Source organism: Sphaeramia orbicularis, unplaced genomic scaffold, assembly GCF_902148855.1.
Source record: "Sphaeramia orbicularis unplaced genomic scaffold, fSphaOr1.1, whole genome shotgun sequence".
Taxonomy (NCBI): Eukaryota; Metazoa; Chordata; class Actinopteri; order Kurtiformes; family Apogonidae; genus Sphaeramia; species Sphaeramia orbicularis.
Window position 1 is genome coordinate 370,393 of NW_021941450.1, and position 16,441 is coordinate 386,833.

General features: G+C 38.0%; 1 protein-coding gene across 1 annotated transcript in view; it reads left to right on the forward strand.

Annotated features, from left to right (window-relative positions):
- Nucleotides 1-16,441, forward strand: part of LOC115415795 (partitioning defective 3 homolog) — a 129,401-nt gene that overhangs the window by 109,906 nt on the left and 3,054 nt on the right. The window contains exons 3-4 of the mRNA XM_030129432.1: nucleotides 13,279-13,462; nucleotides 15,925-16,106. Of these exons, the coding sequence (XP_029985292.1) occupies nucleotides 13,279-13,462; nucleotides 15,925-16,106 (366 nt within the window). The remainder of the gene's footprint in view (nucleotides 1-13,278; nucleotides 13,463-15,924; nucleotides 16,107-16,441) is intronic.

The window sequence follows — 16,441 nt, forward strand, 5'->3', positions numbered from 1 at the left end:
TTGAACAGTTGGACTGTCTGTAACAGTAGGTGGTCAGAGTCAGTGGTCAGACGTCCATAGTCTGGACACTGACCAGGTCCTGAACCACACCAGGTACAGGTGCTCCTACATTTGGTGATAGAACATTAGATCCTGTTGGGATCAAATAAAAATGTGTTTAGTATTTGTGCAGATTTCTGGTGGAATTCAATTATTCAAGGAAATAATCATTTTTCAAAAGAAACAAACAAAAAATGTCCTTTTTAACAGTATCATGATATATCATGATATATCGTGTGGTGATCCTAGTATTGTGATTTGTATCATATCTCCATATTCTTGCCCTAATGGTTCCGCTGAGCCCAGTTCTTCTGTTCTAATACTGTGTCTTAGTTCTTATTGACAGATATGGTTTAGATCCAATAAATCCAATGAAAGAACACAAATGATGCACCACACGGGTTTGGACACCAGGGAAAATGGGTCTGTTGATGTAATCGACTTCAGAGTGGGACTGTAAGGACTGGACTTTATTTTATGTGATGGAGGAATAAATCCAAGGGTGGACAGATGGATTTGTGTTTGGACTTGGTATCCAGAACTACACTGTAAAAAAAAAAAATCTGTAATTTAACAGAATTATCACTGTTTATTTTACAGATTTGTCCTGTATTTTTCAGATACAGGAAAATATCAATGAAATGACAAAACAGTCTGTGATTTTACATGTCAAATATAAAATAACATGAAAAAACTCTAACTGTGAATAACCAGAAAAATTAAAATTTTTTAAAAGAATTTTTTTTTCTTTTTTCACAAAAAAATACAGTTAAAATACATTTGCAAATGTATCACAATTTCACAAATATTTCTTTTCTACTTATGAGATTAAACTGGTAATTTAAAGTCCAATACTGGAAAAAAAAACAAAAAAACTAAACCAGATAAAATTACTGACAATTAACGGTAACAGAAGTATTAGTTCTGTCAGTTGAACCAGACTTGTTTGTTCATTGACAAATATCTTGTGTAATTACAGGAGGTGTCACAACAAAACTGTTGAATAAATGTATTTTTGTGAATGTATAACATGTATAAGCACTGATAAACTGTCCAAATACAGTTTTTATCAGTGGATTGGACAACTGAGTCTCACTGAAAATTATTTATAGATATATTTGTAGGGAATTGGATTGTTTTAATACGTGTAAATATTCTTTATTAAACATTAAAAAGTAAAAAAAATGAAACTGCATTTTAGTTATGGAAAATTACTGTATTTTTATGAGATGGTTATTTTCTGTTATTTAACAGTATTTTTTCAGCACCCCTGCTGACAGAATAATAAGGTTTTTTTACGAGTTTTTTTTTTTTTTTTCCCAGTGTAAAGGGACTGTGTTTCATGCAGCTCCACTGCAGAACACTGGGACTTTCTGATGAAAGAAGTCTGGGCGATTACTGAGGTGGTGCAAGCAGCCACTGTGTCTTGCTACATCCAGCCCCCACCCCCACCTCCCCAACACACACCCTTCTGGACTAATTCCCCTTGGACAGAGCTCTGGTTCCCTCTGTGGTTCCTGCTGCCAGCGGACTGTTCTACCAGAGTTATGATGATGATTTATGAGCTGAAGTGGACCTACTCCCACTTTCCATTGGAATTTACTTTTCAATTATTGTTACTGTGTCTGGCCTGAGTTTGGGGGGGGGGGGGGGGGGGGGGGGGCAGGAAAGTGGATAAAAGTTGATAAAAGTGAGTCAGGAGATTGGTCAACTGTGTGTAGTCACACATTTGTACAAACTAATACACACTTTGTACTGGACCAAAGTTTACAGTAAATCAGCCCTAAAAGATTCACAGTGATGAAAAACACTGACTTCATCTGTGATTCAACCCTCTGAACATGTGGTGTTCAAATGTCTGCAGTAGGGTGAGGGTCGGGGTTAGGCTTAGGGGGTTAGGGTTAGGCTTAGGGGGTTAGGCTTAGGGGGTTAGGGTCAGGTTTAGGGGGTTAGGCTTAGGGGTTTAGGATTAGGTTTAGGGGGATAGGGTTAGGTTTAGGGTTAGGTTTAGGGGTTTAGGATTAGGTTTAGAGGGATAGGGTTAGCCTTGGGGGTTAGGTTTAGGTTTAGGATTAGGTTTAGGGGGTTAGGCTTAGGGGTTTAGGGTCAGGTTTAGGGGGTTAGGCTTAGGGGTTTAGGATTAGGTTTAGGGGGATAGGGTTAGGTTTAGGGTTAGGCTTAGGGGGTTAGGCTTAGGGGGTTAGGGTCAGGTTTAGGGGGTTAGGCTTAGGTTTAGGGGGTTAGGTTTAGGGGTTTAGGATTAGGTTTAGGGGGATAGGGTTAGCCTTGGGGGTTAGGTTTAGGTTTAGGTTTAGGATTAGGTTTAGGGGGTTAGGTTTAGGGGTTTAGGATTAGGATTAGGGGGATAGGGTTAGCTTTGGGGGTTAGGTTTAGGTTTAGGATTAGGTTTAGGGGGTTAGGCTTAGGGGTTTGGGGTCAGGTTTAGGGGGTTAGGCTTAGGTTTAGGGGGTTAGGCTTAGGGGTTTAGGATTAGGTTTAGGGGGATAGGGTTAGCCTTGGGGGTTAGGTTTAGGATTAGGTTTAGGGGGTTAGGCTTAGGGGGTTAGGCTTAGGTTTAGGGGGTTAGGGTTAGGCTTAGGGGGTTAGGGTTAGGTTTAGGGGGTTAGGGTTAGCCTTGGGGGTTAGGTTTAGGATTAGGCTTAGGGGGTTTGGCTTAGGTTTAGGGTTAGATTTAGGGGGTTAGGGTTAGGGGGTTAGGGTTAAGTTTAGGGGGTTAGGGTTAGGCTTAGGGGGTTAGGGTTAAGTTTAGGGGGTTAGGGTTAGGCTTAGGGGGTTAGGGTTAGGTTTAGGGGGTTAGGCTTAGGTTTAGGGTTAGGTTTAGGGGGTTAGGGTTAGGTTTAGGGTTAGGCTTAGGGGGTTAGGGTCAGGTTTAGGGTTAGGCTTAGGGGGTTAGGGTTAAATTTAGGGGGTTAGGGTTAGGCTTAGGGGGTTAGGGTTAGGTTTAGGGGGTTAGGCTTAGGTTTAGGGTTAGGCTTAGGGGGTTAGGGTCAGGGTTAGGGTATGCACAGTATTTAGACTGTTATCATTTTAACATGTCATTATGCAGCAACTTGAGAATGTATCTATCATAAGACTGGAAGACTCAGAGTGTGTGTGTGTGTGTGTGTGTGTGTGTGTGTGTGTGTCGGCACAATTCTAACAAATGTCCACATTTTAATCTGACCATTTGGTTCCGACAGTTGAGGAACAGTTCCATGTCCACATTAAATATCTTGGCAGGTTGATCGGACCAATATTTTAGGACATATCAGTGGATAGATAAGTAAGGCACGTCCCATTACTGACAGAGAACTGCCCCCCCACCCCCCACTCTTGTCTGATTAACTATTCACCCCCCCACCCCTGTCCATGCACTTCCTGTGGACCTCACAATCTGACTCTGCTGGTGCTCGGGTATTAATACAGGATAGTAATATACAGTATTAATACAGGATAGTAATATACAGTATTAATACAGTATTAATACAGGATAGTAATATACTGTATTAATACAGGATAGTAATATACAGTATTAATACAGTATTAATACAGGATAGTAATATACAGTATTAATACAGTATTAATTCTGTATATTACTATCCTGTATTAATACAGTATTAATACAGTATTAATACAGGATAGTAATATACAGTATTAATACAGTATTAATACAGTATTAATACAGGATAGTAATATACAGTATTAATACAGTATTAATTCTGTATATTACTATCCTGTATTAATACAGTATTAATACAGTATATTACTATCCTGTATTAATACTGTATTAATACAGTATATTACTATCCTGTATTAATACTGCCTATTAATTACTGTTTCCATGTTAAAGAATGATTTACCAAACCATTTTTATGTGACTACTTATAAACTACAGACTGATATCTTTTCCCACAGTCACCCCCCCCCGTCTAAAACCTCCCACATGCAGAACCAGCAGCTCCCAGGGGTTCCCCTGGGGTTCTCCAGGGGCTCCTCAGGGGTCCCAGACTAGTCCTAGTAGAACGTGGACCCTGGTTCCCTTCAGTCTAATGTCCCGGTAGTTCATTTGTCACAGTATGAACAGAACACACTGCAGCCAAACTGACAACCATGGAAGAACAACCACATGGACTGTTGGGGGGGGGGGTCCCAGAGGAGAGGACCAGGGGAAGGAGGGGTTGTACTGACTCAGCTGTTCTGGATGAAGTGTGCTTTAATGAGGGGAGGGGGGGGGGGGGGGAGGGGGGGCTTTATATAGACACACACAGCGTCTTACTATGTCCCATGTGTTTACAATACATACACACACACACACACACACACACACACACACACACACGCACACACACACACACATACACCAGGGCCGTGCAGAGAGCTATAAAGGGGCAGGGGCTCAAACTTCCAAAAGGGCACATGAAAACGAATAACCACCAATTACAAAGTTCACATTTAGCAACAAGCAACATTATTAATCCACAGCAAGTCAAAGATGGACCAAATGGTCCAGATCAGTGTTCTCAATACTGGGTGTGTCCTCCTGAGCCCTAACACAGGCTGTGCACCTTCTGCACATACTCTGGATTCACCTCCTCCTCCTATCTGGGGGATGTTGTCCCACTCTTCCTGAAGGGCCTGGATGAACATCTGGTGGTTTCCAGGTGCTGGACGCCTAGCATACACGGATCTACAAGAAGATCCCACAGATGTTCAATGGGACTGAGATCTTTGATGTGCTGTGGATTCATAATGTTGCTTGTTGCTAAATGTGAACTTTGTTGAACTACTCTTTGTCATATTTGACATTCTCCTCTGGATACTCATCCACTGTTTTGTTGTTTGTTGTATTTTGTTTGTTAATTAAATGTTTTTTTAAGAACAAGAAATAATTTGTTTCCATATTTAATAAAATGGTGTGAAATGGCATCACATAGAATATGTGATAGTTTATTTAGATGTTCAGTTCCTATAGAAGTGGAAATACAGATGTAATGTGTAGAAGTTTCTGTGTGTTCATACTCTGCACAAATCTAAATCTGACCAGGTGTATTTTTCTCATTTCTAGTCCAAATATGTCATCACACTTAAAATAAGACAAAATCACCTGAAGAGTAACTTTTCAGTGAGATATAAGAACTTGGTTTTAGACAATAGATCTGGAAAATCTGATTTCAACAAATCTTAGTAAGATCATTTTCATTTGTTCCATTGGCAGATTTTTTTTGCTTAATTCAAGATTTTTTTGCTCAGTTCACCAAAAAAATCTGCCAGTGGAACAAATGAAAATTATCTCAGTAAGATTTCTTGAAATCAGATTTTCTAGATCTATTGTCTAAAAATAAGTTCTTTTATCTCCCTTACAAGTTCCTCTGTAGGTGATTCTGTCTTATTTTAAGTGTGATGAGATATTTGCACGAGTAAATGAGAATAATACACTTGGTAAGATTTAGATTTTTGCAGTGTAAGTCTAAGACAAATTCTTAAAAACAGATGTTAAATTATGTATAAAAGCATGACAGTGTATGTTAAGAACTAGAAATACCTTCATTTTACATCTGGTTTTACACCTACTTTTACAGTGAAACATTGAATATTTCGTTTCTTTTCATTCTAGGACATATATATGATGATATTTAGGTTTTCCACAGTTCAGAAAGAACCATGTAGAGGAAGTGTTAACCCAAGCCAAACCATTTAACATTACCTGATAATAATAAAGTTTATATTGTAGTATTTATAGTTATATCATTTAATAGTGAGCAGGTTGATGGGAATATTTGTGGAGGTTTGTGGTTATTTCAAATCAGATTCACTCAAGATGTTTGAGGCGAACACAGATATTACGATTATGGATCCAGCAGTTTGTGAAACAAAAGCAGAAATGTCAAAGTGTTGGCACTGATGAAAGAGTCAGGGGATTTTACATGAGTTTTATGACTCTTGTACACCCAAAGGGCCGGATTTAAGTATTGGATGAGAAGAAGACTTGGATGTGTTTTCTTTTTATGCAATTTTATATCGGTTTAGCAGAATTTAATTACTTAAGCACATTTTAACTTATTAAGACCCAGTGGTACTTTTATGGCAGCTTCTAAAGGATTTTTTTTTTCTGTCTTTTTAACGTTTCTCATATGATTTATCACCATTTATTATAACAAAAACCTCTGTGTTTTGCATTTTTCAGTGTAAATCACTTCCTTTACCCTACATTTAATTTACTGATCATGTAGATGTTCATTAAAGCTCAGAGTAAACTTAAAGGTATTCTGCAAAAACAGAAAACTGAAGAAAAAGGGACTGTTTCAGCAAGTGAGGACTATTACCATGTGTTACAATTTTGTGGCTAAAACTCAACAGTTTATGGAAATAAAACATAAGCAAATATGTGTGAGTGCTTCAGTGAGGACTGAGACTCAGGTGGGCACCCAACTGTTAGAGCGTGCTAGTCTGGGAGCTAATGCCATGACGTGACCATGATATTGAATTATTTACTCACCATCGGTTTTTAGCCCCAAAACTATAGTTGTTGAAGAATAGGACCAGGACCAAAAGAGACAAGTGAATGTTTTGGGCAGATAGTGGGGTGGACTCTCACGTACCTGGAATCGCGTCGCTTCCCTTCTCCTCGTTCATTCTCCAGACCGCATGACATGTGCGTGTGTGTGTTTGTGTGTGTGTGTGGTGTGACAGAGATGAAGGGGCATCATGACCAGGTCAAGTGACAGCCAAATTAAACCACTCTTAACATTTATTATCACTGATCAAAATTTTAGTCACGAAAATTTTAGTCATGCAGTTTTTTGCAACAAAAAAAAAAGAGTAAAAAGGGCACTTGTAGGCAGAGGATCAAAGTGGCAGGGGCTCAAGCCCCCCCGGCCCCCTGCTTTGCACGTGCCAGACTACACATATACACAAATACACACATCCACATTTAGACACACATATACACACATCCACATTTAGACACACATATACACACATACACACATCCACATTTAGACACACATATACACACATCCACATTTAGACACACATATACACACATACACACATCCACATTTAGACACACATATACACACATACACACATCCACATTTAGACACACATATACACACATCCACATTTAGACACACATATACACACATCCACATTTAGACACACATATACACACATCCACACATCCACATTTAGACACACATATACACACATCCACACATCCACATTTAGACACACATATACACACACTTCTCCTTCCTCTTTCTTTCATTTTCCTCTTAGTTCATCGCTCCACACAGTCTCTGTGCACCCCCCCCACCCCACCCCCCGATCTTCATTAGCCTGTTACTGAGTACATGTGTGTATGTATGTGTGTGTGTATATATGTGTGTAGGTGTGTATATGTATGTGTGTGTGTATATGTATGTGTGTGTATATATATATGTGTGTGTGTGTGTGTGGACCCACTTCAGTTCAACATGTTGCAGCTCCTGTAGGTTCATGTGATTGTTGGTGTTAGATTGGCATTAGATGAACAGTTGGACCTCAGATGGACAGTTGGACCTGTGAATGGACAGTTGGACCTGTGGATGGACAGTTGGACCTGTGGATGGACAGTTGGACCTCAGATGAACAGTTGGACCTCAGATGAACAGTTGGACCTCAGATGGACAGTTGGACCTGTGAATGGACAGTTGGACCTGTGGATGGACAGTTGGACCTGTGAATGGACAGTTGGACCTCAGATGAACAGTTGGACCTGTGAATGGACAGTTGGACCTCAGATGGACAGTTGGACCTCAGATGAACAGTTGGACCTCAGATGAACAGTTGGACCTCAGATGGACAGTTGGACCTCAGATGGACAGTTGGACCTGTGAATGGACAGTTGGACCTGTGGATGGACAGTTGGACCTGTGAATGGACAGTTGGACCTCAGATGAACAGTTGGACCTGTGAATGGACAGTTGGACCTCAGATGGACAGTTGGACCTCAGATGAACAGTTGGACCTGTGAATGGACAGTTGGACCTGTGGATGGACAGTTGGACCTCAGATGAACAGTTGGACCTGTGAATGGACAGTTGGACCTCAGATGGACAGTTGGACCTCAGATGAACAGTTGGACCTGTGAATGGACAGTTGGACCTCAGATGGACAGTTGGACCTGTGGATGGACAGTTGGACCTGTGGATGGACAGTTGGACCTCAGATGGACAGTTGGACCTGTGAATGGACAGTTGGACCTGTGGATGGACAGTTGGACCTCAGATGGACAGTTGGACCTGTGGATGGACAGTTGGACCTGTGAATGGACAGTTGGACCTGTGGATGGACAGTTGGACCTCAGATGGACAGTTGGACCTGTGAATGGACAGTTGGACCTCAGATGGACAGTTGGACCTGTGGATGGACAGTTGGACCTGTGAATGGACAGTTGGACCTGTGGATGGACAGTTGGACCTCAGATGGACATGAGGGCTGTGTCCTCTTTAATCTAATGAACCAGAGGAGCTGTGTGGACACTCAGACCAGAGGGACCCCCCCACCCCTCCCTTCCAGGGTCGATCCAGGGGGTGTGGTTGGTGGAAGGGGTCCTCATTTGTGGTGCCATAACCCCCCCCCCCCCCCCCCCCCATGTCAGCCTGTGTGTGAGCCCCTCCACTTCAGGAACATTCGGGCTCTTATCTGTTTTCAGACTGTGTTGGATTGAGTCGGTGTCAGTTTGGATCAGCTGGTACCGGCGTCCCAGAATCCAAACGGTCCTGGTGTTGGATGTTGTAAAGGCGTGTGTGTTGTGTGTGCGTCTGATGTGGCTGCTGTGTGTCTGTGTTCTGCAGATAAAGCCCAGACATGTCATTGGATTTACAAGAGCAACAAAGCCTGTGTACCAGTCCGGTCCAGTCCAGTCCAGTCCAACCCTTCCCTGTGTGTCTGGGCCTGTTCCAACCACATTCAGTTTACAGTTGGCCCGCCCCTTTTCATGGATGTCCAATTGGGTTTGGGTGCAGGAGGATGGGAGGACCATCATTCAGGAGCTGGGGTTTGGTTTCCTAGCAACCGACTCCTACCAAACTGTACATGTTGCACTGAGTGTTTCCTGTGCTGTGTTCACACTGTCTAGACCTACAGGTGTCAAACATGCGGCCCATGGGCCAAATCTGGTCCTTTAAAGGTTCCGATCCGGCCCGCAGCCTGATGTTATGGAGTGCACAAATGAATCTGAAGATCTGACCAGTCCGAGGTGTTGAACTGGTTTGAGCCCAGCGTGATCTAAAGTCCAATACTAGTCTAATAACCCCGACAATAACGTGAACGACCTGAAAAGGAAGCACACTTCGAACAATATTCTGTCTTTTATGAAATGTTTTGTGCATTTGTAGATCCCATTTGTAAGTTGTGTTCAGAAGTTGACACATAATATTGTAGACGTTATTCTTATTTTAGTGACACATTTCACACTTAAAAATTTCAACAATATTATGTATGTGTGTGTGTGTGTGTGTGTGTGTGTGGGGGGGGGGGGGGGTGTCGGCCGGTTTCTTATAATCCTGGGGGGGTGGGTACAGTGGTGGTCCGTGCCGCTTGTACTTAACAGAAGTCAAAGGTAAACTTTAGGCTTTTTTCCTTTTCTGTTTCCTGAATGTGTGTAAACTTTCATCTGAGTGTTCAGGACGTTTGTCCTGTTCTGTTCTATATTAGACTTATATAATATATAATAACACAGGACAAACATCCTGTTTTATTCTATATTAGACTTATATAATATATAATAACACAGGACAAACATCCTGTTTTATTCTATATTAGACTTATATAATATAGAATAAGACAGGGCAAACATCCTGTTTTATTCTATATTAGACTTATATAATATATAATAACACAGGACAAACATCCTGTTTTATTCTATATTAGACTTATATAATATATAATAACACAGGACAAACATCCTGTTTTATTCTATATTAGACTTATATAATATAGAATAAGACAGGACAAACATCCTGTTTTATTCTATATTAGACTTATATAATATATAATAACACAGGACAAACATCCTGTTTTATTCTATATTAGACTTATATAATATAGAATAAAACAGGACAAACATCCTGTTTTATTCTATATTAGACTTATATAATATAGAATAAGACAGGGCAAACATCCTGTTTTATTCTATATTAGACTTATATAATATAGAATAAAACAGGACAAACATCCTGTTTTATTCTATATTAGACTTATATAATATAGAATAAAACAGGACAAACATCCTGTTTTATTCTATATTAGACTTATATAATATAGAATAAGACAGGGCAAACATCCTGTTTTATTCTATATTAGACTTATATAATATAGAATAAAACAGGACAAACATCCTGTTTTATTCTATATTAGACTTATATAATATAGAATAAGACAGGACAAACATCCTGTTTTATTCTATATTAGACTTATATAATATAGAATAAAACAAGACAAACATCCTGTTTTATTCTATATTAGACTTATATAATATAGAATAAGACAGGGCAAACATCCTGTTTTATTCTATATTAGACTTATATAATATAGAATAAAACAGGACAAACATCCTGTTTTATTCTATATTAGACTTATATAATATAGAATAAGACAGGACAAACATCCTGTTTTATTCTATATTAGACTTATATAATATAGAATAAGACAGGACAAACATCCTGTTTTATTCTATATTAGACTTATATAATATAGAATAAGACAGGACAAACATCCTGTTTTATTCTATATTAGACTTATATAATATAGAATAAAACAGGACAAACATCCTGTTTTATTCTATATTAGACTTATATAATATAGAATAAGACAGGACAAACATCCTGTTTTATTCTATATTAGACTTATATAATATAGAATAAAACAAGACAAACATCCTGTTTTATTCTATATTAGACTTATATAATATAGAATAAAACAGGGCAAACATCCTGTTTTATTCTATATTAGACTTATATAATATAGAATAAGACAGGACAAACATCCTGTTTTATTCTATATTAGACTTATATAATATAGAATAAGACAGGGCAAACATCCTGTTTTATTCTATATTAGACTTATATAATATAGAATAAGACAGGGCAAACATCCTGTTTTATTCTATATTAGACTTATATAATATAGAATAAAACAAGACAAACATCCTGTTTTATTCTATATTAGACTTATATAATATAGAATAAAACAGGGCAAACATCCTGTTTTATTCTATATTAGACTTATATAATATAGAATAAGACAGGACAAACATCCTGTTTTATTCTATATTAGACTTATATAATATATAATAAGACAGGGCAAACATCCTGTTTTATTCTATATTAGACTTATATAATATATAATAAGACAGGGCAAACATCCTGTTTTATTCTATATTAGACTTATATAATATATAATAAAACAGGGCAAACATCCTGTTTTATTCTATATTAGACTTATATAATATAGAATAAGACAGGACAAACATCCTGTTTTATTCTATATTAGACTTATATAATATAGAATAAGACAGGACAAACATCCTGTTTTATTCTATATTAGACTTATATAATATAGAATAAAACAAGACAAACATCCTGTTTTATTCTATATTAGACTTATATAATATAGAATAAAACAAGACAAACATCCTGTTTTATTCTATATTAGACTTATATAATATAGAATAAAACAGGGCAAACATCCTGTTTTATTCTATATTAGACTTATATAATATAGAATAAGACAGGACAAACATCCTGTTTTATTCTATATTAGACTTATATAATATAGAATAAGACAGGACAAACATCCTGTTTTATTCTATATTAGACTTATATAATATAGAATAAAACAAGACAAACATCCTGTTTTATTCTATATTAGACTTATATAATATAGAATAAAACAGGGCAAACATCCTGTTTTATTCTATATTAGACTTATATAATATAGAATAAGACAGGACAAACATCCTGTTTTATTCTATATTAGACTTATATAATATATAATAACACAGGACAAACATCCTGTTTTATTCTATATTAGACTTATATAATATCGAATAAGACAGGACAAACATCCTGTTTTATTCTATATTAGACTTATATAATATATAATAACACAGGACAAACATCCTGTTTTATTCTATATTAGACTTATATAATATAGAATAAAACAGGACAAACATCCTGTTTTATTCTATATTGGACTTATATAATATAGAATAAAACAGGACAAACATCCTGTTTTATTCTATATTGGACTTATATAATATAGAATAAACAGGACAAACATCCTGTTTTATTCTATATTGGACTTATATAATATAGAATAAAACAGGACAAACATCCTGTTTTATTCTATATTGGACTTATATAATATAGAATAAAACAGGACAAACATCCTGTTTTATTCTATATTAGACTTATATAATATAGAATAAAACAAGACAAACATCCTGTTTTATTCTATATTAGACTTATATAATATAGAATAAAACAGGACAAACATCCTGTTTTATTCTATATTAGACTTATATATAATATATAATAAGACAGGACATTTGTCCTGTCCTGTTCTATATTAGACTGATGTAGAATCAGTCTGGTGATGATGTTTTTGTCTAAATTGATGGTGTGGTGCATTAGTGTAAACACTAGTATTGGACGCTCATGCTGGATGTGTCCACCCCTACTCTGGGGGGGGGGCAGAGGGCAGAGGATCCCACCTCTACAGTATTTGAATGTGCCTGCAGAACCAGTTTGGACCACGGTCCTAAATACGACGCCTTTAAATGACTCTAATTAGACAGTGGTTTGGTGAAACAGATGATGTTTAATGATGAACATGTTGATTTCATTTGTGTTGGATCTAACCCTGTTCCTCCTCTTCCCTCCTCCTCCTTCCTCTTCTTCCTCCTCCTCCTCTTCTCTCCTCCTCCTCCTCTCTCCTCCTCCTGCTCTTCCTCCTCTTCCCTCCTCCTCCCTCCTCCTTCTTCCTCCTCCTCTCTCCTCCTCCTGCTCTTCCTCCACTTCCCTCCTCCTCTCTCCTCTTTTTCCTCCTCTCTCCTCTTCCTCCTTCCTCCTCTTCCCTCCTCCTCCTTCCTCCTCCTCTCTCCTCCTCCTCTTCTTCCTCCTCCTCCTTCTTTCTCCTCCTCCTCTTCCTCCTCATCCTCCTCCCTCCTTCTCTTCCTCCTCCTCCTCTCTTTAGTTAATAGCTGTATATGATGAGCAGGAGCCCCATCATGGAGGTGATGGTACCAGTGCCAGTTCTACTGGGACCCAGAGTCCGGACCTGTTCGCTGCAGACCTCGGCGCTGGGGGCGGAGCCTCGGCCTTCCAGCCTTACCAGGCCGCCAGCGAGATCGAGGTCACACCCTCTGCCCTGCGCACCAGTAAGAACCGCTGCCACACAGTTATTAATGCCCCCCCACCCCCCAAAAAAAAGAAAAGCTTTGAACATGTGACAAAAAATGTTCCTTGAGGTTCTAAGGAGGAATTAGGTTTGGGTTAAGAAAAGAAGAACATTTTGGAAAAGGAATACCCAATGAAAAAGGCTAGTTTATAAAAAAAGGCTAGTTTATAAAAACGGCTAGTTTATGAACAAGGCTAGTTTATAAAAAAGGCTAGTTTATGAAAGAGGCTAGTTTATGAAAAGGCTGGTTTATGAACAAGGCTAGTTTATAAAAAAGGCTAGTTTATAAAAACAGCTAGTTTATGAACAAGGCTAGTTTATAAAAAAGGCTAGTTTATGAAAAAGGCTAGTTTATAAAAACGGCTAGTTTATGAACAAGGCTAGGTTATAAAAAAGGCTATTTTATGAAAAGCCTGGTTTATGAACAAGGCTAGTTTATAAAAAAAAGGCTAGTTTATAAAAACAGCTAGTTTATGAACAAGGCTAGTTTATAAAAAAGGCTAGTTTATGAACAAGGCTAGTTTATAAAAACAAGGCTAGTTTATAAAAACGGCTAGTTTATGAACAAGGCTAGTTTATAAAAAAGGCTAGTTTATTAAAAAGGCTAGTTTATGAAAAAGGCTAGTTTATGAACAAGGCTAGTTTATAAAAAATGCTAGTTTATGAAAAGGCTAGTTTATGAACAAGGCTAGTTTATAAAAAAAAGGCTAGTTTATGAACAAGGCTAGTTTATTAAAAAAAAGGCTACTTTATAAAAAAGGCTAGTTTATGAACAAGGCTAGTTTATAAAAAAAGGCTAGTTTATAAAAACGGCTAGTTTATGAACAATGCTAGTTTATGAAAAAGGCTAGTTTATGAACAAGGGCAGTTTATAAAATAAAGGCTAGTTTATAAAAACGGCTAGTTTATGAACAAGGCTAGTTTATAACAAAGGCTAATTTATAAAAAAGGGTAGTTTATGAAAAAGGCTAGTTTATAAAAACAAGGCTAGTTCATAAAAAAAGGCTAGTTTATGAACAAGGCTAGTTTATAAAAAAGGCTAGTTTGTAAAAAAAAAAAAAAAAAAAAAAGGCTAGTTTATGAACAAGGCTAGTTTATAAAAAAAGGCTACTTTATAAAAAAGGCTAGTTTATGAAAAAGGCTAATTTATGAAAAGGCTAGTTTATGAACAAGGCTAGTTTATAAAAAAGGCTAGTTTATGAACGAGGCTAGTTTATAAAAAAGGCTAGTTTATAAAAACGGCTAGTTTATGAACAATGCTAGTTTATAAAAAAGGCTAGTTTATGAACAAGGCTAGTTTTTAAAAAATGCTAGTTTATGAAAAGGCTAGTTTATGAACAAGGCTAGTTTATAAAAAAAAGGCTACTTTATAAAAAAAGGCTAGTTTATGAAAAAGGCTAGTTTATGAAAAGGCTAGTTTATGAACAAGGCTAGTTTATAAAAAAAGGCTAGTTTATAAAAACGGCTAGTTTATGAACAATGCTAGTTTATAAAAAAGGCTAGTTTATGAATAAGGCTAGTTTATAAAAAACGCTAGTTTATGAAAAGGCTAGTTTATGAACAAAGGTAGTTCATAAAATAAAGGCTAGTTTATAAAAACGGCTAGTTTATGAACAAGGCTAGTGTATAACAAAGGCTAGTTTATAAATAAGGCTAGTTTATGAAAAATGCTAGTTTATAAATAAGGCTAGTTTATAAAAAAGGCTAGTTTATGAACAAGGCTAGTTTATGAATAAGGCTAGTTTATAAAAAAGGCTAGTTCATAAAAAAGGCTAGTATATGAACAAGGCTAGTTCATAAAAACAGCTGGTTTAGCGGCTCCGTCATCCATTCGAACTCTGGTTAACTGATGACCCTGAATCTAATCAGTGGAATTGTAATGGGTTTTCAAGAGAAACGTGTGACATGGAAGGGAATGAATGGGATTCTTATTTCTGTTCCTTCCTAATGAGAAGAGCCTTCACTCACTCATTTGTGTCGGACTGTGTGGGTCTGTGCCAGAGTTCTGGTGTTTTTCCTCACACTTCAAAGCCCACAGATCAAACTTATTAGCGCTACTGAACTGAAAACACACCCACTGGTAGATGGAAGGGCTTTGGCTTTGGTTCAACTGCTGTAAACGGATGAAAAGAACAGCATGGACATGAGTCTGAACAGTTATGGACAAAAACCAAACACTTCTGAAGAACACCGATGTTTGAAGTACACAGGGAATCCAACTACAGATCAGACACTAATTAACTGTATGGTGAGGGGCTTTGTGTTACTCTGGAGCGCTGCACTTTTCCCGAGGCTTCTGGGAGTTGGAGTACCAGTAGGTGTTAGGATCTGTCAGCACAGACACAGGCCTCTGGAACTGCATTTCCCACAATCCCACTGCCTCTCACGGCTCATGGGTCAGGGTCCAGTTCAGACCCCTGTTCCTCTGTGGTTTCCTTGCAGATATGCCCCTCCACGTCCGGCGGAGCAGTGACCCCGCCCTCCTCACCATCAATGGACCGTTTACCGAGTCACGGGTCCAGACAGAAGAACCACCGTCAAGGAAGAACCCGACCCGCTGGTCCACCACAGCAGGGTTCCTGAAGGCCCGGCACTGTTCTGGTACCAACAGCCTGGAGAGGAAGGTACACACTGTCGAATACATACTGTCTATTACACACTGTCTATTACACACTGTCTAACACACACTGTCGAATACACACTGTCTAATACACACTGTCTAACACACACTGTCTAATACACACTGTCTAATACACACTGTCTAACACACACTGTCTAATACACAATGTCTATTACACACTGTCTATTACACACTGTCTAACACACACTGTCTAACACACACTGTCGAATACACACTGTCTAATACACACTGTCTAACACACACTGTCTAATACACAATGTCTATTACACACTGTCTAATACAGACAGAGGAGGACACACTGTCTAATACACACTGTCT